Here is a 26,402-nt window from a genome sequence, read left to right as displayed (position 1 = left end):
GTGGTTATGTCCCAACTAGCTTTCAGATTTCCCAAGCTATAAATCATGCAGTTCAGACACTTTAGGAAAAAGATAATAAATAGGAAACTTTTTTTTTTCCACCAAGATTATCACTGAGGCTAGATGCCTGCATGATGAATTCATTGCTCTGGGTTACCTTTAACTTTTTTTGACAGGACAGGGAGAAACTAAGAGGGACGGGGCAGAGAGAGGGAGAGAGACAGAGAAATACCTGCAGCCCTGCTTCTTTCACCACCCATGAAGCTTCACCCGTGCAGGTGGGGAGCAGGGATTGAACTGGGACCCGTGTGCATGGTGAAATGTTATGTTCATTCTTTGGGGTGTGCCACCATCCAGGTAGGAAACATTTATGGTAACTAAAGAAAAGCAGTTGCTTGTAATTCAAAATAGCCCTGGCTAGGAAATTAAACCTTTGAGAGGATTTGACAAAATAAAGCCCGGGGGGCTGAGTGGTGACGTATCTGGTAGAGCATACATGTTATAATGTGCAAGGAACCAGCTTCAAGCTCTGGCCCCCACCTGCAAGGGGGAAGCTTCACAAGTGGTAAAGCAGGGCTGCAGTTGTCTCTGTTTCTCTCCATGTCTATTTCCCCATTCCTCTCAATTTCTGGCTGTCTCTATCCAATAAAACCTGTCTCTCCTGTAACATAAAATGACAGTCTTAGTCCTGATGATATTCAGGGTTGGGGACATAGTCACTGGCTGTCTGCGCAGGAGCCCACAAGCCCAGTGAGGACAGAGGCTGCAGGGACACTGACCGTAAACAATGACAGCGGCAGTAGTGCTCTTCCTCCGGGCTACAATGTTCTTGGCCACACAGGTGTAGTTGGCTGTGTCTGAGAGTCGAGCCTGCTTTATGATGAGGTTGTGGTCGATGGTGATGTAGAAGTTCCGGTCTTCCACAGGGTCGATGATGTCTTCATTCTTCAGCCATTCCACCTGGAGGTGTATAGCAGAAACAGGTGAACCCTGGGGGCTGGCAGTGGTGCACCTGGTTGAGTGCACATGTCACCATGATCAAGGACCCAGGTTCCAGCCTCACTGTTGACCTGTAGTGGGGACGCTTCATGAGCAGTGAAACAGTGTTGCAGGTCTCTCTCTCACTCTCTCTCTTTCCCCAGCCTCTCACCAACTTCTCTTTGTCCTATCTAAAAAAATAGAAAGGAAAAAAAAAGAAAAAAGAAAAGAAAGGGAGGAAGGAAAGAAGGAAGAGCAGTGAAGCAGGTCTGCAGGTGTCTATCTTTCTCTCCTCCTCTCTGTCTTCCCCTCCTCTCTCCATTTCTCTCTGTCCTATCCAACAACAACATCAACAACAATGACATCAACAACAACAACAATAATAACTACAACAAGGGCAGCAAAAGGGAATAAATAAATAAATATTAAAAAAGAAAGAAAAAAGAAAGGAAGAAAGAAGGAAAGAAAGAAAGAAAGAAAGAAAGAAAGAAAGAAAGAAAGAAAGAAAAGGGGTCGGGCGGTCACACAACAGGTTAAGCACACATGGCACCAAGCTTAAGCACCAGAGTAAGGATCCTGGTTTGAGCCTCTGGCTCCCTAACTGCAGGGGGGTCACTTCACAGGCATTGAAGCAGGTCTGCAGGTGGCTTTCTCTCCTCCTCTCTGTTCTATCCAATAACAACATCAATAACAACAACAATAATAACCACAACAACATTAAACAACAAGGGCAACAAAAGAAAAAAAAAAGCTCCAGAACAGTGGATTCGTGGTGCAGGTACTGAGCCCCAGCAATAACCCTGGAGGCAAAAGAAAAAGAAAGAAAAAGAAAAGAGAAAGAAAGGCAGATGAGCCCCGGAAGTGACCCCCCCACAAATGGTAGCTGCCCTAGTTGTGGGTGGGTGTGTACCCTGAGCAATAGCATTCCAGTCTGAGAACCTTTGTGCAGACCTAGAGGAAGGGATTTCTGTAAGGTCAGCCCCATCCACTCACCTGCCAACCACCTATCTGGTTCTTTTTGTTTGTTTGTTTTGCCTCTAGAATTATTGCTGGGGTTTTGTGCTAGCACTATGAATCCACTACTCCTGGAGGCCTTTTTTTTTTATTTTCATTTTATTGGATAAAGATAGAAATTGAGAGGAGAAAGAGAGAGGAGCCTGCAGACCTGCTTAACTGTTTGTGAAGCAGCTCCTCTGTAGTTGTGGACCCAGGGGCTCGAACTCAGATCCTTGAGCAGGTCCTTTACTAGTGTACTTAACTGATTGTCCTCCCTCCCCAACCACCTGTCTGCTATGTGACTTTCAAATGTCAAGGAACCAAGTGTGTGTGAGGGCGGGGGGAGTGATGAAACTATCCCCACTTTGCTCCACAGGCAGCAGTGGGGAGGGTTACCTGGAGAGCTCAGGACTCAATAATAAAAAAAAAAAAGAGAGAGAGAGAAAAGTGTTTTGAATGGAACTCCAACCTTTGCCTGTTTGATTTGCTGACTCTTGGCAATTTCCCTGCTATCTTCCAGAATAGAAGAGCTATTAAAAGGCATCTGAGAGCTCCTGCAGTTCTAATAAAACTGCATTTGCATGATTTAAATAGCACCTTGCTGAAACATATGGGTTGAATTTCCCTGAAAATGCACTCACTTTAACACGCACCAAAATAATATTCGAAGATGTATGGAACTCAAACCTATCAGGGGGAAAGAAAATTACAAGTCTACCAACTCCTCCCTCATACAAGCCAGACAGGATGTGAGCTGTCCTCTTATCTCTCTGTATATCACTGGCATGATCTTGGGCTGCAGTTTTGCTCCTGAGGAGCCCAAGGGACAAAATAGTTGTTTGAAACAACTGGACTATTTTTCTACACAAAGATCAATCTCAGCACTGTAGTGTTATGCATACAGAGTTAAAGGAGACGAGTAGAGATTGTCCTGATGGTGGATAAATTGTTTACTGGCCTGGGGAGTGCTATTTTTTTTTCTTGTTGATTTGCTGTCTTCTTCATAAAACAGCACTGATATTTAGGACCTTTAAGACTTCCCATTTGTAGGGTAGGTATTATAATGGTTCTGCAAAGAAACATTTACCATACGGCCTCTTTGACCTTCTACGACTCCATTACTATTGGAACTATTCAGCTCGTCAACGTATATAAGCCTCCCAGTGCCTCATGGGATAATGAGGTCCTGCCTAGCCCGAATCACCCAGCCGTTTACGTTGGAGACTTTAATAGTCATCACCAAGACTGGGGATATTCCTCCACTTGTGCTGACGGCTCTATCTTAGCCGACTGGGCTTCAGCGAATGACCTCTCCCTATTATACGATCCCAAACAGCCAGGCTCTTTTCACAGTGCTAGATGGAATAAAGACTCTTCACCCGACCTGTGTTGGATTAGCACAGTCAACGGCCAAGCCTTTCCCGCTACGAGACAAGTTCTCAAGATCTTCCCGCACAGTCATCACCGCCCAGCTATCATCCACATTGGTCTCCAGCTCCCACTGATTCTGTGCTCGGAGAAACTAAGATGGAACTTTCGGAAAGCAAACTGGCATCTGTTCAGTGATCTTACCAACAAATCTATTCCTGCAATTCCAATTAACTCTATCTCCTCTGAAGATTCCTACAGGCGCTTCCGCCAAGCCATCTTCAAAGCAGCTTCCCAAGCCATTCCTCGTGGGAGACGTGCTAACTATACGCCTTGTCTTGATGCTGAATGCGAGCAACTACTAAAGCAGTATGATGAGTCGGGCGACCCAGATGTGGCTGACCATCTCACTGCCTCCCTGGATGCAGCACACCAAGCCTGCTGGCAACAACTCACGGAAAGTCTGAACTTCACCCACTCAAGTAGGAAGGCCTGGAAGCTTCTTCATAGTCTGGGTGCCGGTAGCCAACCCCCTCCCGTCTCCCATCCTCCCGTATCTCCAAACTCAGTGGCCAGTCACCTAACTCAAGTTGGACGTGCGAAGATCGACCCAGTCTGGAAAAGAGAAATTTCCCATGAGTGGTCATCCCACTTCCGTTTATCTTGTCCATCTCCAAAACTCTCTCCCTTTACACTGTCTGAACTGGAAGACGCTTTGAAGAGGGTTAAACCGGGAACAGCTGCTGGCTATGATAACATCACCCCAGAACTCATTCTTAACTTGGGTCCCGCGGCAAAGAAGTGGCTCACTTCATTCCTGTCCCACATCTTGGAATCTGAATCTATGCCCAAAATTTGGCGTCGTGCGAAGATAATAGCAGTTTTGAAACCAAAGAAAGACCCAACACTGGCCGCCAGCTATAGACCAATTTCTCTCCTCTCCGTGTGTTACAAACTCCTTGAGAGGCTGCTTTTGTTATGTATTTCTCCTCTTACAGAGAAATTCCTATCACCCGCCCAAGCTGGTTTCTGCCCAGGAAAATCTACCTGCGAACAAGTCCTGGCCCTCTCAACTTACATTGAAAATGGATTCCAGAAGAATTTAAAGACGGGTGCTGTCTTTGTTGATCTCACAGCAGCCTGTGACATGGTCTGGCACCGTGGTCTCCTAGTCAAGATCTCAAGATGCCTGCCTCCATGGGTGGCCAACACTATATCGTTTCTTCTCCAAAACAGAAGATTCCGGGTGCATCTGGGTGACAAGTCTAGCAGATGGAGACTTGTCTCAAGTGGTTTCCCCCAGGGCTCTGTTCTGGCTCCTACGCTATTTAATATTTACATCAATGACCTCCCAGAAACTTCTTCAAGGAAGTTCATCTACGCCGATGACATCTGCTGTGTAACTCAGGCATCCAAGTTCGACATCCTTGAGGAAACACTCACGAAAGACATGTCTCTGATATCTAATTACTGTAAAAAAATGGCGACTAATCCCTAGCACTGCAAAAACGGTATCATCTGTTTTCCATCTACACCATGCTTCGGCCTCGCGTGAGCTTAATGTGCAGCTTGGCGATACGAGAATCCGGCATGAAGCCCAGCCAGTCTATCTTGGCGTTACTCTCGATCGCACTCTGTCATTTCACGAACATCTCATAAAAACTGGTGGGCGCAAGGAATAACATCATTGCAAGACTGGCCAGCTCCTCATGGGGCGCGAGCACTTCCACACTACGATCATCATCTCTGGAATTATGCTATTCCACTGCAGAATACTGTGCCCCAGTATGGTTCCGTAGCCCCCATGTCCACTTGGTCGATTCCAAATTATATTCCTCCATGAGGATAATTTCTGGAACCATCCGTTCCACCCTGGTTCCATCGCTGCCAGTTCTTAGCAACATCGCCCCGCCAGATATTCGTCGGGATGCGGCATCATCTAAGTTCATTTTCTGTGTCTACGCTCGACCGGACCTGCCAATATACGCGGATATCTTCGCCCACCCTGTCCAACACTTGACGTCTCGTCACCCAATCTGGTCCCCTACGCCTACACTGAACTTCTCTGTTCCAGACTCTTGGAAACAGAGTTGGCAGTCAGCTGAGGTAAAGAACAAACACCTCATCACAGACCCCTGCAAGCGTCAACCCGGCTTTGACCTGGCACGTTATGATTGGGCCCTCCTCAATCGCTATCGAACAGGCCATGGCCGGTGCGCCGCTATGTTCCATCGCTGGGGAGCCAGAGACGACCCGAATTGCCCCTACGGCTACAGACAGACTATGACCCACATAGTCAACGACTGCCACCTCTCCAGATTCAAAGGAGGTCTCGAAACTTTACATCAGGCTCAACCTGATGCTGTTGACTGGCTACGGAAGAAGGGCAAACACTAGAAGAAGAAACCACCATAAGGCCAAGTTTATCAGTGCTCTGGTAAAAAAAAATAATAATAAAATAAAATAATAATAAATAAAAGAAAAAAAAAGACTTCCTATTTACATCTCTATGGTTATGGATATAAGTCATAGCTAGTGGTCAACATTTCTAAAGTCTTAATGAGCTTGTCCTGCCTCACAGGAGACCTGGAAATTAATTTCTATATCGGTCAGTGAGTTTGAAGTGACACAGCTCTAAATTACAGGGAAAGCATAAACTCTAAAGTAATACTTCTCTAATCCTTGCAACAGAGACCACAATTTAAAGGGACAAACCTCAACAGCAATCTTGAGATACACATTGGTAGCTGTGTCTCAGAGAAGCTCTGAGAAGAGTATACATTTTGAAATGGCCCTTCATCGCCAGCATTAGGCCTCACTACTGTGAGAAGGGAGTGAAAGCCCTTCTCAAACTGGGCAGTCTAACTAAGGTGGGATGGGGCATTTTTGTTTTCAGTAATGGTCATGAGTAGTCAGGGTCAGATCTCTGGCCCCCGACTCATACTTACTCCCTTGATCTGGATTGTCTCAAAATACGTACCTAGGTGTGTGGGAACAGGATTGTGATAAAGTGCAAAGGGCAAGGCAACTCAATTCTTTTTGTTTGTTTGTTTCCAGGGTTATTGCTGGAGCTTGGTGCCTGCACTATGAATCCACTGCTCCTGGAGGCCATTCTTCCCATTTTGTTGCCCTTTGTTGTTACCCTTGTTGTTGCCGTTACTATTGCTGTTGTCATTGCTGGCGGACAGCACAGAGAGAAGTCAAGAGAGAAGGGAGATAGAAAGGGGGAGAGAAAGATAGACACCTGCAGACCTGCTTCACCAGTTGTGAAGTGAACAGTTACAGGTGGGGAGCCAGGGGCTTGAACCAGAATCATTACGCTGGTCCTTGTGCTTCACGCCATGTGTGCTTAACCTGCTGTGCTACTGCCCAACCCCCTCTTTTTTTTTTTTTCTTTCTTTTTTAATGTCTCCAGGGTTATCACTGGGGCTGGCTGCCAGCACCATGAATCCACTGCTCCTGGCAACAATTCCCCTCCCCCCCCAAGTTTATTGGATAGGACAGAGAGAAACTTAGAGGGTATGGGGAGATAGAGAGGGAGAGAGAAAGAGAGACACCTGCAGACCTGCTTAGTCAATTGTGAGTCATCCTCCCTGCAGGGAGCCAGGGCTCAAACCTGGATTCTTGAGTGTTTCCTTGCACTTCATACTATGTGTGCTTCACCAGGTGTGCCACTACCTGGCCCAGAAATCTATTACTAGATTTCTACCTGATGGAGGAGCCAGGTAAAGTATGTACCTGACCCTGGGTGAGGTGCAAAGTTTAAGTCCTGCCACGTCAAGGGAACATCATGGACAGCACCAGTGGGTAGTTCCATGGATGGTGGAGCAGGGCTGTAATATCTCTTCTCTCTCTGTCTCTGCTTGTAATCCCTTTCTCTAAAATACAACATTGAGAAATTGGTCACTGAGGAATGGTGGTCTGTATTGCCACATTAAAAAAAAATTAAAGAAGGAGGAAAGAAAGGAAGGTCCAGTGGAATAGCTTGCTTAAATAGTGTGCTGCTTTTGCCATGTATGTGACCCAAGTTTTAACCAGCCTCATTGCATTAAAGGAAGCAAGTTCAAGCCTCCAGTCCCCACCTGCAGGCGGAAAGCTTCATGAGTGGTAAAGCAGGTCTGTAGGTATCTCTCTACCTCCACCTCCCCTTTCAATTTCTCTTTGCATCTATCCAATAATAAATAAATAAAAATATTAAAAAGAGTCAGAGTGAAAGAAAGAAGGTAAGAATACATTTTTATTTATTTTTTAATATTTATTCCTTTTGTTGCCCTTGCTGTTTTATTGTTGTAGTTATTATTGTTGTTGTCATTGTTGGATAGGACAGAGAAATGGAGAGAGGAGGGGAAGACAGAGAGGAGGAGAGAAAGAGAGACAGCTGCAGATCTGCTTCACCACTTGTGAAGCGACTCCTCTGCAGGTGGGGAGCCAGGGGGCTCAAACTGGGATCCTTACACCGGTCTTTGTACTTAGCACCACCTCTGTGCTACCGCCCGACTCCCAGAAGAAATTTTTTAAGTAAAAATAGAGAGCTGCTATAACATTTTATAATCTAATATTGACCTACTTCTCCCATCTAAAGTAAACTTTCCTTTTCCCAAAAGACTTCTGTTGAAAACTAGTGAGAAATCAGACAAGGGCATACATGGGGAGTATCTTGACTAGGAAGACAAGCCTACAAGCACACAGAAAGCTGGAGAAATGGGTCAGTTATATAGGGAGAAGCCACTGGAGCCAGAGCTTCAGAAGGATGGGACTGAGCTCATCAGGAAGGTGGGAGGGGGACAGTGGAGAGTGAGGAGGACCTGCAAGAAAGACACACAGCAGATGTCCATGTGACATCAGGCAGAAGAAGGATGTGTGGACCCCAGACACTTAAGGACAAATGCCAGGCAGGGAATTGGGATGAGGGTGAAGGGGCTTTTGGGAAAGGAACCTCTGGCCTTCACCTCCTATTGCTGCAGCCCCATGGAGGATGTGAAGTAAAAGGACACTTTGACTTTGCTCAACAGTGATTATTCTGGAAAGAAAGTGGTCTAGGGTTTGAAAGAAGTACCCTACAAGGGACACCCTGGATCAGGCAGTGGGGTGGTGACATATTCTGGCTAAAGGCCAGGAAGGACACATCAAGGAGACAGTGAGGTGGCAGGGGGAGTAACTGAATTCAGAAAGCCACCGGGAGAAACATAGGCAGGGCATGAGAAAAGGAGTGAGTTGAGGTCAGTAGTAGAGAAGTCAGGCATGATCTGAGGTCAACAAAAGGCTAAAATACTTCACAGTTCACAATATCCAAGGAGTTGAAGCACTCTAAATGGCCATGGGGAGATGAGTGAAGAAAGAAGTCAGGCAGGGGAACACTGCTTTACAAGCAGAAAGATGAGACTGAATCATTCAGAAGAAAATGGATGGAACTTGAGGTGATTGTGCTAAGAGAAATAAGTAAAGAGGTGAAGGACAACTATCCAAAGGGCCAGGAGGTGGCACACCTGGTTAAGCACACAGAGTCAAAGAGCACTGACTGCAAGGACCTGGGTTCGAGGCCTTGGCTTCACACCTGCAGGAGGGATGTTTCACAAGCAGTGAAGCAGGTCTGCAGGTGCCTCTCCCTGACCCTTTCATCTCAATTTCTCTCTGTCCTATCCAAAAAAATGGGATACTTGGCTTCCAGGAGTAGTGGATTCACAGTGCTGACAGTGAGCTCCATTGATAACCCTAGAGCAAAACAAACAAACAAACAAAAACTAGCCAATAGCAGTGCTCATATGTGGGATACAGATGAGTAATGCAAGCAAACTTGCATGAAAAAAAGAGAGAGAAATCAAACTGCCTCTTGGACTCTGTGAAAGCTATGAAGAAGAGTATGGTGGCCTACATATACCAGGAATGGATGTGTGACTATATCACTTAGATTTTATAATAACATTTCAAAAGAATAATGAGTTCACATCTAGCTGACTTTACAAGGAATACAGGCAACAGCCAACTTGCTCAAAAATTCCCATTACTTTCTCTCACAAGGTTGCTTTTTCTCAAGGATTTGTAGTACCCAAACATCCAAGCTATTTCACTTCTTTTTTTTCCTCCTTTCATTCATTCTCTTTTCCCCTTTCATTCTTCCTTCCCTTCTTTCTTTTCTTTCCTTCCTCCCTCCCTCCACTTTCTTCTTTCTTTCCCTCCTTACCTCTCCCCTTCCTTCCTTCCTTCCTTCCTTCCTTCCTTCCTTCCTTCCTTCCTTTCTTTCTCTTTCTTTCATGACAGTGAGAATCTGATAAGGAAGGAGATGATAGAGAAAGTGAGATACCTTCCTAAAATGAAGTTTTCCCCTGCAAGTAGACATGTTGGTTTCCTAAATGGGTTCTATTGTAGTTGCTTATTTGAGGCAACACTAGTTTGCAAGACTGTGTGTGTCTTGGATGAACCATTCCTGCTCTCCTCATGTTGTGTGTTGCCAGACATGCTCTTCCCCAAGGTATGGCTCTTCCACCACTTCTACTGAAAGCCTTCATCCCCATTCCCTCCCTTTGGGAATCTTGGTTCTGCTTCAAGATCTTAGGGGTTGTTTCTCTCTGAAGTTGTACCTTTGGTATCATATATATGATATACCAAATATCATATATATATCAGATATATGATGTCACCCATATGTGGGATATATATATATATATATCCCACATATGGGTGACATCATTCAACTTCTGACCTTTTATTTCCGACTTATTTTGATTTAGCTCTGTTTTATTTTAAGGAATGATTATGAACAGTGAAATGGAAAACATAGGGAGTCAGGCGGTAGTGCAGCAGATTAAGCACATATTGTGCAAAGTGCAAGGACTGGCATAAGGATCCTGGTTTGATCCCCCGGCTTCCTACCTGTAGGGGAGTCGCTTCACAAGCGGTGAAGCAGGTCTGCAGGTGTTTCTCTTTCTCTCCCCCTCTCTGTTTTCCCCTCCTCTCTCCATTTCTCTCTGTTCTATCCAATGACAACAATAACAACAACAATAATAACAACAACAACAAGGGCAACAAAAGGGAAAAGAAATAGTAAAAAAAAATAAAATAAATAAAAATAAAAAAGAAATGGAAAACATAATCCTCTGTTAGTTTAGACAACAAAAAAATCATAAAGTGTCAGAGGAATTTTAGGATAAAATTTATGAAAGGGGAAATAATACCTGAGAAAAACAACTATCATGTAAGGGGTTGTTTGAATCAAGAAGAAAAGTCAGTATAACAGTCATATATACATATTTTTATATTTAAAAGTTCTTTGCTTTGCTTTTTTAAAATTTGGTGGCATACATTTATTTAGTGATTTACTTGGTGACAAAAATAAAAATTAAAAGTAACTGTCCCTATAGTGGCTCTAATTGAGGTAGAAAGAGAGAGAGAGAGAGAGAGAGAGAGAGAGAGAGAGAGAGAATGAGAGACTACAGCACCAAAGCTTCCTTTAGTGAGGTAGGAACCAAATTTGCACGTGGTCAAGCAGTGCATTATCCAAAGGAGCCATTTTGCCAGCCACCCCCCAAAAAAGTTAATTTTGTGTGTTATCTGCAGAACCCACATACTGGCAAAGAAAGGGACATATACTATTTGAAGTGATTTCAGAGTTTCTTTACACAAACTATGTGTAAAGTCCTCAGGAACAATAATATTTTGTTGTGAGAACTTTAATGTGTGAAAAGGAAGGAATGAAGGATACTGTTGTGAGGCTTGTTTGTTTGTTTTGGTGCTGAATGTTGAACTCAGGGCCTTGGACATGTGGGTCATGTATTTCATCTCTGAGCTATGTCCTAGCCTGATCCCCTTTCCTTTTTATTTTTTAATAGAAAAACTTTCTTTTTAATTATCTTTACTTATTCAGTGGCTAGAGACAGCCATAAATCAAATGGGAAGAAGGAGAAAGAGAGGGAAGAGACAGAGAATAACCTGCAGCCCTGCTTCACCACTCATACAGCTTTTGCCCCTGTAAGAGGGAGGGCAGGGGATTTGAACCTGGGTCCTTGTACGTTGTAATATGTTTTTCAACCAGGTGTGCCACCACCGAACCCCTATGATATCATTTCCTTATAAGCTGAAATACTCATCAGTCACCAGGCCTTTACTCAGTTCACAGGGCAGCCATTTTGATTTTTTTTTCAGTTTCACCCTGGGACTTAGCAAATATTTGATTTATATGTAGCTGGAGTCTTTCCAAGTGTGATTTATTTTTAGCTCTGTATGAGACAGTGAAGAAGAGAGAAAAATAGGTGGCAGTTACGAAAACAATCAAAACCTTTGCTTATGAGCCATGGCTGATTGTCAGAGATGTAGAGAGGCCAAACACCAGCTCTGCTCCTATGGTTCAGTAGAAGCAGCCTTTCTCTCAGTGAGTGGGAACACCCTTAATGAGAAAGACAGGAGGAGACAGAAAGAACCCAACATCACTCTGGTACAAGTGCTGCCAGGGATCGAACTCAGGAACTCATGCTTGAGCACCCAGCACTTTATCCACTAAGCCACCTGTAAAATTTTCTAAAGGTCAAAGGAGTGATTACACAAGGACTCAGTGTATGGTGTAGAAGTACTCATTAATTCTAACTTCAGAGAATCCGAAAAGAGGTGGACTAAACCCTAAGGACTAAAAAAATAACCTAGTGGTTTTCATCTAAACACAAGAAGGGCACTGTCTTGATATCTGAGTTCTTTTAGCCTACAAGGGCATTTCTACAGATACAAAGTCAACCCATCATTAGACTCTAATTCTTTCCCACTGTGCTACGAATACAAAAATGATGAACTATTTAATCGACCAGCCTGGTTTGTATGCTAAACCTTAGACTCAGTTCTATTGAAACCCCATGAATCCATAACTTTAGAGATGTCATTAGCATGTGTTTGCTTTAGTGATATTATAACATGACATTTTAATCAGTCTGTACAAATATTATTTTCTGATTCTTGTAGGTTCTAGGCAAACCATCACACCACATTAATTTTTAAAGGCATGCACAGACTCGATTTTTAATAAGAAATTTACCAAGATTAATTTGAGAGATATTCACTATTGTACATAGTAATAGGATGTACATCATATATGAGCATTACTTTTTATCTACACCTGCACCGTCTACATTTTCAGAACTCTTCTTTGTCATGCTGGGGAGTTTTTCCAATCTCCTGTCATGCACGACTCCCCACCACCACCCCTTGCAAGGCATACACAGAGCAAGCTTGAAAATCCTGACCCTGGTCTCCAAGAGACAGGATTCTCTTGCATTGCCTCCACTCCCCCATGTCTCTTCTTCTCCCACATGGAGGAGAGTCTGCTGCACATAGACTGACTGCTCTAGTGAGCAAGAAAAGCAAGAAGTGAGGGCAGGCACTATGGTTCAGGGACTATCATTCTTCTTTGGGGTGGGAGGAGAAGAGGATGTGACTGGAGGGGAAGGAGTCCAGGAGACAGAGAGATAGTTCATGGTTCAAGGAGAATACTTTCCCAGTGTATATGTATGTACACAACAGTGAATATTTCTCTTTCTCTTTTTAAAGAATATCTTTAATTTTTTAAACTATTTTTATTTATTATTGGATAGAGATAGCCAGAAATCAAGAAGGTAGGCTAAAAAAGGTTCCAGATGTCATCAGGATGCCGGCCAGGCTTCTCTGGACTGAAGACCCTACCAATGTGTCCTGGAGCTCCGCTTCCCCAGAGACCCACCCTACTAGGGAAAGAGAGAGGCAGACTGGGAGTATGGACCGGCCAGTCAACGCCCATGTTCAGCGGGGAAGCAATTACAGAAGCCAGACCTTCCACCTTCTGCAACCCACAATGACCCTGGGTCCATGCTCCCAGAGGGATGGAGAATGGAAAAGCTATCAGGGGAGGGGGTGGGATATATGGAGATTGGGTGGTGGGAATTGTGTGGAGTTGTACCCCTCCTACCCTATGGCTTTGTTAATTTATCCTTTCTTAAAAAAATAACAACAACAACAAAAAAGGTAGGCTAAGATAGAAAGGGAAAGAGACAAAGGGACACCTGCAGACCTGCTTCACCACTTGCAAAGTTTTCCCCCTACAGGCTTTGAACCCAGGGATCTGGAGTTCAAACCTGGGTCCATATGCACTGTAACATGTGAACTAAACCAGGTGCACCACCATCCTGCTCCAATAGTGAATATTTCTCAAGTCAATCTTGATAACTCCTTTTAGTAAAACTCTAGCCAACATAAGCCTTTAAAAATCATGTAGTGGTCTGGGAACTGGTACAGGTAAATAATGAAATATAGAATTGGGTGTCGAGTTCTGTCATGCCATGTGCCAAACTGATGATCTGGTTCTCTCTCTCTCTTCAATCTCTTTTCCACTAAAAAATTAAGTTCTTAAAAATTATATGGCATGGCTTGTATATATACACACACAAACATATATATTAACCTATAAATAATGCAACCCTCTCAATTACATTGCATACTACTTATATATGTATATCGAAAATAGTTATATGTACAGAAAAGGTTAATATCTGTGACAGTGCATTTAATATATATGATAGTATATTTACTATATCTAATAGTAGACCTCATATATAATCACATACAATATAAGATATACACAAAACCCCTCTCTTCTCAGCAGCTCTGTGAAAGAGGTTTTCATTCACACATTTGTCAGAGAAGAGTGACTCTTGGAGAACCATCAAGACTTATAGAATTCCTGAAGGCATAGGAGCAGAGACCAGGATTCAGGACTGGTTGGTGTCTTGGGTTCTGCCCACTAAGCAGAGATCTGTGAGGCACAGTGACAGTAATACAGGCTCAAGCACTGACAGAGCAGGTCCCAGTCCCCATGATGGTGGCTGGAAGAACTTGAACTTTTGGGCACACCTTGGCCACCCCAGGAGGGAGGGGTTCCAGTGGATCTGGGAACAGGATAGAGCTGTAGCAACTATTCAGGCTAAACCCTTTGCTGTTAACTCTTGCCAATCCAGTGCTGGGTACTCAGTTCAAGGAGTAATAGGGAAAAACCCTTGGCTGTCTAGAATGGCTGCTCAGATGACAGTGACTAGACATGCCTTTGGGGGTGGGTTTTTTGATTCCGCCATTAGAAGGTTCTCTTCACATGCAAATGGTCTGGAGAAATGACACCTCAGACTAATTCATATGAGGTGGAACATATCCAGGAGAAATGCTTTTCATGACAAAGCTGGTGGGAGAAAATAATTGCCTTCTGGCTGAGGCAACAGTCTGTATGGGGTTCACACATTCTCTTCTCCCTCTCCTACACTAAAGACTCAAAGACCTGCATGTAATGGTCACTGGGGTTCAACTGTTCTAGCTGTGAGCCTCTCTCTATGTGTGTGTGTGTGTGTGTGTGTGTGTGTGTGTGTGTGTGTGTGTGTGTGTGTGTGTGTGTGAGACAGAGAGAGAGAGACAGAGAGAGAGAGAGAGATATGAGCCCTATGATTAGTATAAGTGTTGAATCGATGGTTAGATGAATAAATACTTGCACAAATGAACAAATGAGATGATTTAATATTAAAAGTGTGTTTTCAGGGGGATTTTATTTAGAAGTCTGGTAATACTTGTTCTGTGATCAGAAACATGAAAAAGAAACATAACTCTTGTTTATTATGTCAATTAGCCTATGGTCAAATTGATTTAATTACAAATCATTTTTGCTGAAAGTTGCAGTCTCCAAGAACATAACAAAGACATTAAGGGAGGCCTGACTGTCTCAGAAGCCGTTGCTCACGAATGGCAAATGGGACAAAAATTCCAGCCTTTTCATTTGGTAGAAGGAAGACTCTGAAGACACTAGGGTTTCAAACGGTATTTAAACATGCAACATTTTCTTAGGAGTATACAATTTAAAAAAAAAAAAATTAATTTTGGTCCGGGAGGTGGTGCAGTGGATAAAGCATTAGTCTCTCAAACATGAGGTCCTGAGTTCAATCCTCAGCAGCATATATACCATAGTGATGTCTGGTTCTTTCTCTCTCTCTGATCTTTCTCATCAATAAGGAAAATCTTTTAAAAGTTTATTTATTTATTATTGGATAGAGAAAGAGAGAAATTGAGAGGTGGGGGGGCAGAGACAGAGAGACAGCTGTAGCTCTTTTTTACCACTTGTGAAGCTTTCCCCCTGCAGGTAGGGAACACAGGCTTGAACCTGGATCCTTGCACACTGTACTGTGAGCACTTAACCAGGCGCGCCACTGCCTGTTTTGTTTTTTGTTTTCTTTCTTTTTTTTTTTTTGTTATTGGATAGAGACAGAGAGAAATTGAGAGAGAAGAGGGAGGTAGAGAGGAAGAGAGACAGAGAGATGCCTGCAGACCTGCTTCACCGCCTGTGAAGTGACTCCCCAGCAGGTGGGGAGCCGGGGGCTCAAACCGGGATCCTAGCCAGTCCTTGCTCTTTGCTACATGTGGGCTTAACCCACTGCGCTACCGCCCGACTCCCTCTTTTTTTTTTTTAAACACCTGAGAGATGATGGTTCACAAGGCAGCTACTGCCACATGAATACAGTTTCTTATTTCTTTATGATAGGTGTCAGCGTCTCCCTCCTCCCCTCTTTCTTCTCTCTCTCTCTCTCTACTCTCTCTCTGCCCCACTCCCCTCTCCCTCCAGGAAGAAACCAGAGAACTTACACCTTCCTGGTTCAAAGTTTTAAGTGTATACTATTATGAGACATAAAAGATACAGGGGAGATGAGAGAGACACTGAAACACCACTCCATCACCCAGGGAGTCCCCCTCTCTGCCCTTGGTGCTCTCATATGGTTCTGGAAATAGAATCTAGACCCTTACAAATGGACAGCATGCACTCTGTCACTGAGCCACCTCCCCAGCCCACAGTAGTTATATCCTTGACTTCAATAAATGTTTTTATCCTCAAACTAGCTGCCCTGGGAACTTGCCCTCTACTTTTCACTTATTTTTATTTATTACTTATATTAATTAATTAATTAATTTTTTTACCACTCTGGCCACCAAAGCTCTACATCCAGAGATAACCCACCTCTACATCCAGAGATAGCCACCAAAGCTCTACATCCAGAGGTCCCCACCTCTACAACCAGAGATAACCACTACAGTTCTCTCACAGTCTTGAAAATAGGTTGACATTTTTTTCACATTCATATACTCAATTCTCTATATTACACATGAATGAAACCATCCTGTAGTTGTCTTTCACTTCCTTACTTGCTTCACTGAGCATCATCTTCTCCAATTCTATCCACTTTGTCCCAAAGGAAACAATATCACCTTTTTTATTGCTGCATAATACTCTGTTGAGTATATGTCCCATAACTTTTTATCCAATCATACGTTGAAGGGCATTTTGGTCATTTCTAGGTTTATGCTATTGTGAATGAAGCTGCTATGAACCTGGGGGGTGCTGACTCTATTTTCCAAAATGAAGTCATTTCTGTAACCTAATCTTACTGTGTTATATTGTATGGAATTAAATGAAACCTCCAAGATCCTTCCCAATGCCAAGCTAGTAAATGACTGAAGCTATGAGTGTGACTTCATGAGAGCAAGAGACTTCAGTGGTGTGAAAGGAGGAATTCTGGCAAATTATCTGACTTACAAGTCTTTACTTTGATCAGACATGTAGATACTATTAGGTGTCATCTAGTGGGACAGTAGACATGCATTCTGAAGTGAGAATGTTAGGTGACTTGGGACATAATTCACCAGAGGATCTAAAACTTGAGGGCCACTGTTACAACAGAATTTAACTTTTTCCTCTTTGCTTCTCTATGGATGAGAAGAATCTTGTCTTTGACTCAGTTATGCAGGACAGAGAGATAACACTGATTTTATCTTGCCTCATTTCAGCTGCAAGCAATACCTAATTATGGCTAAATAAGCTGATTAAGGTGGCATAACAACCAGATTCCTCCAATTAGAGTATTTCTGAGAAAAATTCAGTGTTAATGATAATTATCAATTTTTGTAGCCTCCTTGAGTTCTTTAGCATTAATACAGTGAATACACTAACAACTTAATGCAAAATAAATTATACTTAGAATTATATGATCCTAAGGAATAAAGTTATATGCATATAGGAAAGCATGAAATGACAATCTATAAAAATTTTTATATGTAAACTGTACCAGATTAAGTTGAAATCTAGAAAGGGGCATGGAGGAGTTTTATAAACTAAATAGAATAAAGATCGTTAAATATTTCAATTATTACAAAAAAGAATATGTTCTCATGTCTCAGCAAATGAGTAGGGTAATTGTCATTATGGTGTGTTTTGTACTTCACTGAATCATTATAAGAACCTAACCATTTTTCTTAACACACAGGTAAAATATATTTATTATTATTATTATTATTTTGGAGCACTACTCAGCTCTGATTGGTTGTGAAGAACTGAACTTGGGACCTTGGAGTCTCAGGCATGAGAGTTTTTCGCAATCCATTATGCTATCCTCCACCCTTCACATATAAGTATGCGTGTACATGAAGCCCTTTATGTATACGCTAGCAGAAATAGGAGTCATTGAACTAGGGATAGGGAGGATAGTGGTTCTTTAATCAAGAGGACAGGGCTTCTGTGGAGAACTAGGGAGGTGAGAATTAGAAAGATTAAAGAAATAGAATATAAGAGTGGGAAGAGGAGGCCAGTAGGTCGGTGGAACCGACCACACTACACTGTCTGACTTCTGCATCTATGAATATGTCTCACCTTCACATAAGGCCACTGAGGTCTTGCCAAGACATTTATGTCTCAACTGTGAAGACCTGGAGTAAAGACACAACTGTTTTACAGCCCAGGAATTGAAGCAGTGCCTAGAGAGTTGGGACAAAGAACCTGGGGTCCCAAGCTTGATCTCTGTCTTCACATGTACCAGAGGGATGCCTGGGCTCTCTCTGGCTATTCTTGTCCTGAACAAACACTGTACTCCAAGGGTCAGGAGGTAGCTCATCAAGTAGAACACACACCTTCTTGTGTGTGAAGCTTTGGGTTCAAATCTTTATACCACATTCAGCTCTATGTGTGTTAACAGGGGATTTCTATGGATGATAGAGTAGTGTTGTGGTATCTCTCCTCTCCTCCATCTCTATCTTAATAATGATAATGATGATAAACCAGTTATGATATTATGCATACCCAAGGTTCCGTGTTTACTCCTCCCACCACAATAAAAAGAAATACTATTCAGAGGAGGACCTAGAGGGGGTTGAATTGTTATACAGAAAACTGAGAAATGTTGTACAAGTACAAACTACTGTATTTTATCAACTATAAACCATCAATCCCCCCAGTAGAGAAAAGAAAGAAAGGAAGAAAGGAAGGAAGGAAGGTAAATACCATTTTATTCCAGGACTTTGAGTTTATACTAGTTTAAATGATTTTAAGAAATTAAGACTGAAGTTTAGCAGGTGGAAGAAAAAAAAATGAAAAATTTTAGTTTAAAATGAAATTATTTAAAATATTTCATTTGCTTTGTTTTTGACACCAGGGTCATCACTGAGGCTCAGTGTCTTCGTGACCCACTCCTGGCGACCTTGTTTCTTCCTCTAGATAGAAAGGGTGAGAGAACATAAACAGGGAGACATCTGCAGCACTGTTCCACCAATTGTGAAGTTTCCCCTCTGCAGGTGGATTTTTGGGAGCTTGAACTTGGGTCTTCTCATAGATGCTGGGGCTCAGTGGGATGGCTTCAGCCAGGAGGCAAGCTTACTGAGACCTATCACCAGCTCTAGAGACTGTGTGATAAAGAAAGAGGACTTGGGGAGTATCTTGGTACAAACACTCATTTATTTGAGGGTGGGCTTGGGTTTATATAGAAAGTTAAACAAAGAACATTTTTCAAATACGTCAGAAATTACAGGTTTCTTAAAGGTCAGCTTGCCCCTATGGTAGGGGACTGGTATGACAAGAATTGATGCAATACATAAAGGTCAAGACAATTATTCTCCATGATGCAAACAGGTTAATTATCTAAAGGCATTTGAGAGAAGTATAGGGGTTAAACCAGTAAGGTGAGATAGAAAGAAGATAAATAAGGCTTGATGTAAATCACAGATATAAAAAATGCATAAGGAAATAGTGTTTTGAAGCTACTGTCTGGTGTTGGGGAGGTGTTTGATGGAGTGTGTTCTCCTTTGTGATCAAAAGTGAGGTGGATGTGTGAACTTTGGGTGACTACGTGAACTTTGAGTGAACCTTAAAGCAGGCAGCCATGTGGTTTGCTCCTATCAGGGAGAAACTCAGTGAAAGAGGTTGTAGGCTTTCTGTGAGCTTGAGAGTCTAATAAGAGAAAGCTGAGTCTGGAAGACTTTTCCCTCTTGGCTCATCTCTATGGAGAGAGGCTAACAAGCAGGGTGTCTTTCCAGACCTCCATCCAGGGATGAGGGTAGCTTCCCTAAGCTCTACCAAGCTATCACATAGTCCCACACATAGGATGATCTATACTTGCTGGGTGACCCACAATCCTGCCTGTAAAATAATTTGATCTGCTCCGTTTCCGACCTGGGCTGGTTCATCCCTCCTTAGGCAACCTGGTGGTCCCCCGCTCCCGAGAGGTCACCATATTGATGCCAAACTTAGTGCGGACACCTGATCGGCATAGTGCACTGCAGCCCAGAACTCCTGGGCTCAAGTGATCCTCCATCCTCAGACTCCCAAGTAGCTGGGACTACAGGCACACGCCACCACGCCCGGCTGTAAAATAATTTAATGACCTAATTTTTGACCTACCAGCAAATTCTTACTATAGATTCTCTCTGCTTTCACATACCCATAGACTATAGTCTACCCATTTCAGCAGAAATGTTGGATTTTTCCTTCAGCACCATGTTCTCTGCTGCAGATGTTGAGCAGTATGACAGTGTCTGGTAAAGATCAGTGTCCACACTATATGAACCTGGCCAGAATTTGGGCAAGAGGTCGACAAGAAGAAGGTCATCACACTGTGCTGATGTTTTAGCAAATGGGAAGAGGAAAGAGAAAAGGTGGGTCCAAAAGATACTTGAAAGTCCAGTTGCCACTTACAGGACCACACCCAACTCCACCTGCTGAGTATTGAACTTGGAAATTGCACTTATCCATCATTTTTATTAATTTGTTGGCTTTTTGGGATCTCAGATCATCAACAAATTACTTAGCGTTATTTCATTACTTATCTTCTTGAACTCAACAAAAGACTTTTTTCTTTTTCTTTTTTAAACAGACAGTATAGACCAAAAGAAATAAATTACTCTCAGGTTGTTTCTCACTTTTTAGTGTCAATCACCCCCAAGAGTTTATACTTTTTCTGCCCCAAACAAACAACATAATAACCACCTTCCTCACACACACATACACCCCATCTTGTCCATGCTTCTGAGTGATGCTTAGGCTCAGTCTTACCCTTAGTCAGAAAGTTGACTTGAAAATATGGAACAGAGGCCAGGTGGTGGTGCACCTGGTTAAGCACACACATTACAGCGTGCAAGGAAGGCCCTTGGTCCCAACCTGCAGGGGGAAAGCCTCATGGTAGTGAAACAGGCTGCAGGTATCTCTCTGTCTCTCTCTCCCTTATCTCCTCCTCACTTCTCAATTTCTCTCTGCCTCTAACCAATAACCAACAAATAAAAATTAAAGAAAGGAAGGAAATATGGAACAACCACAGCTTGCAGTCTTCCATCTTACTCATTCACTATTGAGTTCATTGCTATCTGGATTCATGTTCACTGTTCTCCTTTCTTTCTTTTTTTTCATTTTTACCAGGGCACTGATCAGCTCTGGCTGGCTTATGGTAGTATGGAGGATTGACTAAACCTGGAACTTTCGAGCCTCAGGAACGAGAGTCTCTTTGCCATTATGCTATCTACCCCTGCCCCACTGTTCTACTTTGAACTTCACTTTGTTTTTCTTTTCATCTTTCATCTAGAGTTATTGCTGGGGCTCTGTGCCAGCACTACAAATCTACTACTCTTGGTGGCCATTTTTTCCATTTTATTGGATAGGACAGAGAGAAACCAAGAGGGGAGGTGGAGATAGAGAGGGAGGAATAAAGACAGACACCTGCAAACCTGCTTCACCACTTGCAAAGTGATTCCCCATCCCACTCCCCCATGGGTGGGGAGACGGTGGCCAGAACCAGGATCCTTGACAGGTCCTTGTGCTTCATACTATGTGTGCTTAACCCAGTGCATCACCACCCACCACCACTCCCCTATTTGTATTTCTAATTATATACCAGATAGTTCCATCTGAAAGTTAAACTAAGATATGCTGCTGTACACCCCAACCCACCCACCCTGGTTTCCTATGTCTCTCAAGCTTGGGTCATCTTTTCTTTCCCCCTGCAGGTGGGGATTGGAGGCTTGAAACTGGGTCTTTGTGCATTGTAACATGAACTCAACCAGATGCACTACCACCCAGTCTTCTTAAGAATAAAGACAGGTGATTCGGGAGGTGGCTCAGTGGATAAAGCATTGAATTCTTAACCATGAGGTCCTGAATTCAATCCTCGGCAGCACATGTACCAGAGTGATGTCTGGTTCTTTCTCATGAATGAATTAATAAATTCTTAAAAAAAGAATAAAGATAGTATTATGACTCCAACAGTTCCCTCACCATAGTAAATACTTCTATTTCATTTTTATCAGTAATTCAACAGTGTTTTACAAAAATGCTAAGATTCCAGAAGCATAATTTTACGCTCACACATTGTGTAAGTCATGATACCTTCCAGCAAAGTTCTATGCCCTCACATACATCAGGGTAACCACCAAAGTTCTCACAAAGTCTAAAGACAAGTTTTTTTTTGTTTTTCTTTTGATAAGTTCATTTGTTTTAGCCCATATCCCATAATTGTCCTTCACATCTTTAACTTATTTCGACTATAGATGAACTGGGCACATTCACAGAAGCATGACATCTTTCATGACTCACCCAAGAGGAAGTAGGTAGCTTGACTAGGAAAATTAATTGGTGTAGAAGTTGAAGCAGTTAGAAAAGTTTCTCTAAGAACAAAATTCCAGGCCCAATAACTTTGCTCATAAGGGCTACCTGGAATTAAAAAAATTAATTAATACTCCCGTGGTCCGGGAGGTGGCGCAGTGGATAAAGCATTGGATTCTCAACCATGAGGTCCTGAGTTTGATCCCTGGCAGCACATGTACCAGAGTGATGGCTGGTTCTTTCTCTCCTCCTATCTTTCTCATGAATAAATAAATAATTTCTTTTAAAAAATTAATACGCCTTTTACTCAAATTCTTCTAAAACATGATGTGAGGCTATTTATTATCCTGGTTCCCAAATGAGGAAAAAGCTCTACCAAACAGAAAGACTAAGATCAATGTATCTAATGAGCATTGATGCAAAGATCCTTAGCAAGATCTTGGCCGACTGGATCTAAGGACTGCAAAAGGATAATCCCTTCAGACCAAATAGGACTCATTCCAGAGAGTCAGAGGTGGTTCTAGCTATGTAAACCAATCCTTGCAATACAGCACACTAGCAAACAGGAAGACAAAAGCAGATCTCAAGAATACTGACTTCAGAGACTGGGCAATCATGCACTGGGTTAAGCAGCCATGCAAGGATCCCAGTTTTGTCCCCCAGCTCCCCTAGGTTGCTTTACAAGCAATGAAGCAGGTCTGCAGGTGTTGATCTTTCTCTCTCCCTCTCTATCTTCCCCTCCTTTCTTAATTTTTATCTATCCTATCCAGCAACAACAGCAGCAACAACAAAACAACAACAACAACAACAATGGAAAAAAAGATGGCCACCAAGAGCAATGGATTTGTAGTACAGGCACTGTGCTCCAGCAATAACCCTGGTGGCAAAAAGAATATTATTTCAACAAAAAATTGATTGGGTTAATGATTGTGTGTTATCATTCCAATATCACAATGTGCTATAGGAATCCTTTCTCTAGCTTTCCCCTTATTGATCTGGCTTCTCTTTGAAATCCTAACCCCATTTCAGTACTACTAGGCTTTCTCAAGTCTACTTAGTAATGGCCCAAATGGTATGCAATAAATGTATACCAAGTTGACCTAAATATGTTTTCATGTCAGTCACTCATTGTTCTTTAGTATTTCTGTTAAGAAATTCCTAGTAGGGGTAGGGAAATAGCTCAGCATTAGAACATAAGAATTGCATCCCTGAGGCCCCAGAGATCCCAGATTTAATCACCATCACTGTCATATTCCAAAGCTGAGTGATCTATTTCCCTTTTCCTTTCTTCCTTTCTCTCTCTCTCTCTCTGTACTTTTTTGTATTATCTTTATTTACTTGTTTATTGAATAGAGACAGCCAGACATGGAGAGGAAAGGGGGTGACAGAGAGGGAGAGAGACAGAGAGACACTTGCAGACCTGCTTCACCACTCGCAAAGCTTTCCCCCTACAGGTGGGGATTGGAGGCTTGAACCTTGGTCCTTGTGCATTGTAACATGCACTCAACCAGGTGCACTACTACCCAGTCTCTCTCTCTCTCTCTCATCAGTACCTCTTTCAAACTTAAAATTTTAAAAAATTCTCTTTAATGTCAGAAAGAAATAAGGAAAAGACAAAGTCTGAGAGAAATGTGACTTTCAGCTTACTACTATATAGGATAGTGGTGTCGGTTTATGAGTTCTTATTCATACACCTTATCCAGTGAGTATTAGCTTCCTAGCTTACAGCCTCAGTCCATTTCAGTGCATGTCAGGTTTCTTGCCTTCCTGTAAGAGGACTAGTCCCAATATTCCTCTGAAGTCCCTCCTACATCTGTATATCCCATAGTATTTATTTATTTATTTATTTATTTATTTGGACCTAAATGGCTAAGGAAGTTCAGCAGGGGGTCACATTTTCTAGTGACCATCCTGTGTCTGTGCACAGGCTGTTGGCTTTCCACTGAATAAAAAAAATGCCTGTGTCTACGAAACAATCTCTCTTCTATTAAAGTTTGCTTTGCCTAAAAAAAAAAAGAAAAAAAAAGAGGACTAGTCCCCTGCTCCCCAGCTCCCCGAGTAGACTGTTTAGAAATCCACTTGATGGTTATGTTTTTTGAAATATAATGGTGCCTTTAGCTGGTACAAATCTCAAAGAAATCACACGTGATTTCATGCATGATGATGAGTGATTCTAAGTTTCACCTTTAACATCCATCCAAGGAGTGGTACACACTGGCCCTCCATTGTGTGTTTCCAGGAAGGAGAGGCAAGCTGCTAAACTCTCCCTTGTGAGGAGTGATTTAAGGGTCAACTTTTGTTTATAGCCTCTAGAGGCATGGTTTTTATAGTTTTCTTGTTTATTGATATTTCATAAAATGTAGAATGACTGGCTATAGAAGTTTTGTAGCCAAACACGGAAATCACTTCTTTTTGGCTTGAACTTCTTCTTCTTTTTTTTTTTTATTTAAGAAAGGATTAATTAACAAAACCATAGGGTAGGAGGGGTACAACTCCGCACAATTCCCACCACCCAATCTCCATATCCCACCCCCTCCCCTGATAGCTTTCCCATTCTCCATCCCTCTGGGAGCATGGACCCAGGGTCATTGTGGGTTGCAGAAGGTAGAAGGTCTGGCTTCTGTAATTGCTTCCCCGCTGAACATGGGCGTTGACTGGTCGGTCCATACTCCCAGTCTGCCTTTCTCTTTCCCTAGTAGGGTGGGGCTCTGGGGAAGCTGAGCTCCAGGTGGCTTGAACTTCTATGAACCCTTTTGAGCAGCAACTGTGACATCCTCTATGTTTCAAATATTCACTGCTATCTCTCCTCTGTTTTTTCCTTCAGTTTAAATTAAACTTACTCATATCATCAACCAAGGCCAAGAGAAAATTCTCTTTCCAAACAGTTTACCCATTGAAAACTCATAATTAAATATAATTTAATCTTGCCTTAGCCAACTCATTTCCTTATTTCTCTCTTACTCACTCTCCTCCCCTTTTTCTAGTTAGACATTATCAAAGATCAGTTATTTAAGTCAGATTTCCAGACTTCAAATAATAAGGGTCAGGGGCTGGGCATTGGTGAACCCACACAAGGATCCAGGTTTGAGTCCTTGCCCCTCAACTGCAAGGGGGACGCTTCATAAGCAGTGAAGCAGGTCTTCAGGTGTCTCTCTTTCTCTCTATCTCTCCCTTCCCTCTCAATTTCTTTCTGTCCTACCCAATAAAATGGAAAAAATGGCTTCCAGGAGAAGTAGATTCATAGTGCTGGCACCAAGCCCCAGAGATAACCCTGGAGGCAAAACAAAACAAAACTAACTGAACAAACAAAAATAGTGAGGATTAGAAAAGTGAGGGTTTGTAACTAAAACTGCTAGGAGCACAACAACATTCATATTTTCCTATTAGAAAAGTAAAAGACAAATACTTGGGATAAAAAGATACAGTGGAGTTCATTCAATTGCCAGAGCCTCCTTCCTTGATGCCTCCCTTCCAAGTCCTTGGAGAAAGGAACAGACTCCAGAATGATTCAGTTAGGGCTTTATAAGTATACCAAATGCCAGTTTTAAACAATCCCCCAATAATCTGAAAAATAAACGGTCAGCTCTGAATCACCTTTCATTTTGCTTAAGTATATCACAGAAAGGAGAAAAAAAAAATCTATGATCTGGAATCCCACTCTCATTTCTTGAACTGTTTACAGAAGAACTCCAGTGACAATAGACTCAAAATGACAACAGTGTGGACATTAAACCAATGGCAATAGTATTTCACCTTAAATGATGAATGTACATGGTAAAGAGCCAAGATAGTCCAAGAGTGTGAGCCATAGATGCTATAGTAGACCCACTTCAAATTCTAAAGTACAAAGAAAGCTTTATCACAAAGGTCTTAAAATATTATAACTTGGGGGTCGGGCGGTGGCGCAGTGGGTTAAGCGCATGTGGCGCAAAGCGCAGGGACCGGCGTAAGGATCCTGGTTCCAGCCCCCGGCTCCCCACCTGCAGGGGAGTCGCTTCACAGGCGGTGAAGCAGGTCTGCAGGTGTCTATCTTTCTCTCCCCTTCTCTGTCTTCCCCTCCTCTCTCCATTTCTCTCTGTCCTATCCAACAACGAATTGCGTCAACAAGGGCAATAGTAATAACCACAACGAAGCTACAACAAGGGCAACAAAAGGGGGAAAAAAATGG

At 42.6% G+C, this 26,402-nt stretch overlaps 1 protein-coding gene across 2 annotated transcripts in view; it reads right to left on the bottom strand.

Moving 5' to 3' along the window:
* The window catches only part of UNC5C (unc-5 netrin receptor C), a 409,388-nt gene that overhangs the window by 69,852 nt on the left and 313,134 nt on the right, over window positions 1–26,402 (bottom strand). For both annotated transcript variants that reach the window (XM_060187721.1, XM_060187722.1), the window contains exon 5: window positions 780–960. In XM_060187721.1, coding sequence (XP_060043704.1) covers window positions 780–960 — 181 coding nt within the window. The remainder of the gene's footprint in view (window positions 1–779; window positions 961–26,402) is intronic.

The sequence above is a fragment of the Erinaceus europaeus genome, chromosome 3 (genome assembly GCF_950295315.1).
Source record: "Erinaceus europaeus chromosome 3, mEriEur2.1, whole genome shotgun sequence".
Lineage (NCBI taxonomy): Eukaryota > Metazoa > Chordata > Mammalia > Eulipotyphla > Erinaceidae > Erinaceus > Erinaceus europaeus.
Note: the sequence above shows the minus strand (reverse complement) of the source record. Positions and strands in the feature narration are given on the sequence as shown.